Below are 4,012 nucleotides of genomic sequence, written 5' to 3'. Positions count from 1 at the left end.
GCCGGGCTTCCTCCTTGTTGAGGTGGCGTTGGGCCCGCGCGGGCGCTCGGGTGACTGAGGCTGCTCAGCTCCCTGCCTCCGCCCCTCGCGGCCTCCCGTCGCTTGGCACAGGGCTGGATGGTTGCACCGGGTAGGGTGGCTCCAGGATGTTAGGGACTGTGAAGATGGAAGGGCATGAGAGCAGCGACTGGAACAGCTACTACGCGGACACACAGGAGGTGAGAGCCGTGCAGGCGGCGGGGTACTCCCGGAGCCTGCCGCAAAGGAGCCGGAGAAAGGCGGGCTCCGGCAGGGAGGGCTGCTGGCGGGATAGGGGAGCCTCTTCCTTGCCACGACTGCCCTCCCGGTGCGGCTCCTACCCGGCCTCTCTGCGGAGGAGAGGATTTTAGGAAACTCCAAGCTTTGAAAGCACCCACTCTGGGAAGGTCTTGCCTCTTCCCAGCCGAGAGCGGGAGACTGAACCCGGCCTGGCTGCCGCCGGTTGGCGGGCGGACGCCGGCACGAGTTAGAGGCAACTCTGAGAAAGCCAGAGCGCGCCAGCAGGGCAGCCTCTTTGTCCCGCCCTTCAATTCGCAGAGACCTCCTAATGAAAGAGCTCTGCCGCAAAGCTGAGTTTCTTAATAATGAAACCATTCCGAAATTGTATAAAACTTGTTGTTCTTCAAAAACCCTCTTCGGGGAGAAGTGTGCGCATTCTTCTGTAGGCCACTGGGTGGCGCTAGTGCGAGTTGGCTCTTCCTCCGTCACTCGGACCGAGAACCTGTTTCTCTTCATTGTCCCTTTGGTGGCACGTTCATAGGGTTTATTCACAATTTGCACAAAATGATTGCGAGAAAAAACAGGTTACGGCTGGACCAAACATTAAAAGTATTCCTCTGGAAACTGCTGATGATTACTCAAAAAAAGTTTAATTACTATTACTGAAAATGCTTATTGAAACAGCTTTGGATAATCTTTGGGACAAGGCAGAAAAATAAACCCCAAAGTAAAAATACTTTAATGTATAGACAGAAAAATGTAGAATGAGAAGGAATGTTCATGGGTAATTTATTTAGATGTGTATATTTATATATTTACAAACTTATCCCTGAACTTATTTGCATACCATAACGTATAGTGTATCCCTATTTGAATCTATCTGATCACCTTCTATGTTTTCAGATGGAGTCATATTTGCTGATGAAATAAATATAAAGGCATTATTATTCTTTACTAAATAACTACAGAAGTAGTTATTTAATATGTATATTTCCAGACCCTATCTATATATTTTTAATCTAGGGTAGTCCCAAATTGCTACTCAGAAGAGTTCGCGTGTTGATGGTTTTAAAGTGAGTTCATACCTCTTCCAAATGTTTGATTCTGATTCACTCCTTTCCACTCAGCAGCTAATTATGTGTCTCCCAGCGAAAGAGCTTTCTTACAGGTTAAAGCTGAGAAGTAGGAAGTAGAATAGCATTAAAAAAAAAATAATAAGTAGAGTTTGATCACGGAATTTTAAATTATTTTAAACAACTCTTATTGTTTGAAAGGCTAAGCTTTGAAATGATCATCAGCAACATCAATGTGCGAAAAATAAATGATTATTTCGTCAACTGAAAATAGGTTAATGATGAAATTAATTCAAGTTTTCTACTTGCACAAGTGTATATGTAAAGTCATGTTAAAGTTGAATATGCATGATCCAGTAATATCATTACACACCCCTCATTGCTACTGCTGTTGCAGGTTTATTTTTCATTGTATTTTTCCAAATCTCATTTAACTTTTGAGATTGTTTCCGTTTTCAAAATACGGTTGCCACAAGTAGGTGGAAAACACTACTAAATATAATGAACAACAAAAAGTCACCATTTGGCGAAAACTAAGACAATCCCATCAGTTGTTGGGAAATGAATGATTCATTCATAGGGGTCATATGGCCATGGATGATTTACTTTTTCAAGGAAAGGCCATTGCGCGATCAGCCGGGCAGCTCCCGCGCGGTTGGCGCGCAACTGGTGCCCTGTTTTCTGCCCAGTGGGGCTGCGCCGGCGAGCCCACCTCACCCTTAGGATGAAGTACATAAGCAGAGGGTCAAGGATTAATTCTATTTTCGGAGTTTTAAAGACGATTTGCCCAAAAGGGCGCTTTGCCAAGGCCGGTCTGGGGTGGATGGAGAAAATGGAAGGAGGGCCCTGGAAGCCGGCCTCTCCGCCTGGCGTGTAAAGCGATTACACATCTTTCCGGGGACATATTATCTGCGAGTGCTTCTCTTTTATGCCTGCCGCGCTAGGATTTCCCCCCCCTGCAGTGCAAAAGCTCTCTGTACTTGGTCTGGGGAGGGCGCCTGATAGTTTACCCCGGGTTGGGGGTCCCATGGTTTGCAAAAATGCTGTGCTTTGGCCCTCGGGTTTGCCCCGGGCCTGACGCCCTCCTGCGCCCACCACTAATCCGCCCATCGGGGCTTTTCCTTCTCGCTGTCTCCGCTCCAGGCCTACTCCTCGGTCCCGGTCAGCAATATGAACTCGGGCCTGGGCTCCATGAACTCCATGAACACCTACATGACCATGAACACCATGACCACGAGTGGCAACATGACCCCGGCGTCGTTCAACATGTCCTACGCCAACCCAGGCCTGGGTGCCGGCCTGAGCCCCGGCGCCGTGGCCGGCATGCCGGGGGGGTCTGCGGGCGCCATGAACAGCATGACCGCAGCGGGCGTAACGGCAATGGGGGCGGCGCTGAGCCCAGGAGGCATGGGAGCCATGGGCGCGCAGCCGGCGGCCTCCATGAACGGCCTGAGCCCCTACGCAGCCGCCATGAACCCATGCATGAGCCCCATGGCGTACGCGCCGTCGAACCTGGGCCGCAGTCGTACCGGCGGCGGAGACGCCAAGACCTTCAAGCGCAGCTACCCGCATGCCAAGCCACCCTACTCGTACATCTCGCTCATCACCATGGCCATCCAGCAGGCGCCCAGCAAGATGCTGACGCTGAGCGAGATCTACCAGTGGATCATGGATCTCTTTCCCTACTACCGGCAAAATCAGCAGCGCTGGCAGAACTCCATCCGCCACTCGCTGTCCTTTAACGACTGCTTCGTCAAGGTGGCGCGCTCCCCAGACAAGCCAGGCAAGGGGTCCTACTGGACACTGCATCCGGATTCAGGCAATATGTTCGAGAACGGCTGCTACTTGCGCCGCCAGAAGCGCTTCAAGTGCGAGAAGCAACCCGGGACCGGTGGCGGCGGCGGGAGCGGAGGTGGCGGCGCCAAAGGCGGCCCGGAGAGTCGCAAGGACCCCTCGGGCTCTGCAAACCCCAGTGCCGACTCTCCGCTTCACCGAGGCGTGCACGGCAAGGCCGGCCAGCTAGAGGGCGCGCCGGCCCCGGGGCCCGCCGCCAGCCCCCAGACTCTGGACCACAGCGGGGCGGCGGCGACAGGGGGCGCCTCGGAGCTGAAGACTCCGGCTTCGTCAGCTGCGCCCCCCATCAGCTCCGGGCCGGGGGCTCTGGCATCTGTGCCCCCCTCCCACCCGGCGCACGGCTTGGCACCCCACGAGTCCCAGCTGCACCTGAAAGGGGACCCCCACTACTCCTTCAACCACCCCTTTTCCATCAACAACCTCATGTCCTCCTCGGAGCAGCAGCACAAGCTGGACTTCAAGGCATACGAACAGGCACTACAGTACTCGCCCTACGGCGCCGCGTTGCCTGCCAGCCTGCCTCTCAGCAGCGCCTCGGTGGCCACCAGGAGCCCCATCGAGCCCTCAGCTCTGGAGCCGGCCTACTACCAAGGTGTGTATTCCAGACCCGTCCTAAACACTTCCTAGCTCCCGGGACTGGGGGTTAGTCTGACATAACCAAGCAGGAGAGGGGGAAAAAAAAAATCAAACAAAATCATACACACCAAACCGACAACATAATAAAATCCCAGCAACTATTTTTATTTAATTTTTTGTGCACAATCTTCCCCCTAGTACAAAGGACTGTTACTTTGTTATTGTATTAAAAATGTGTTGTGTATATTATG

At 52.7% G+C, this 4,012-nt stretch overlaps 1 protein-coding gene across 1 annotated transcript; it reads left to right on the top strand.

Moving 5' to 3' along the window:
• The first annotated feature begins 146 nt into the window (after positions 1-146).
• FOXA1 (forkhead box A1) lies at positions 147-3,812 on the top strand. The gene is made up of 2 exons (XM_007938568.2): positions 147-218; positions 2,475-3,812. The coding sequence occupies exons 1-2, from the start codon at positions 147-149 to the stop codon at positions 3,810-3,812; spliced, it is 1,410 nt and encodes a 469-aa protein (XP_007936759.1).
• The last annotated feature ends 200 nt before the right edge of the window (positions 3,813-4,012 follow it).

Source organism: Orycteropus afer, unplaced genomic scaffold (assembly GCF_000298275.1).
Source record: "Orycteropus afer afer isolate SDZICR_OR568_19922 unplaced genomic scaffold, OryAfe1.0 scaffold00051, whole genome shotgun sequence".
In the NCBI taxonomy this organism is placed as follows: domain Eukaryota; kingdom Metazoa; phylum Chordata; class Mammalia; order Tubulidentata; family Orycteropodidae; genus Orycteropus; species Orycteropus afer.
The sequence above is the reverse complement of the archived record's forward strand: the minus strand, read 5'-3'. Positions and strand labels throughout refer to the sequence as shown.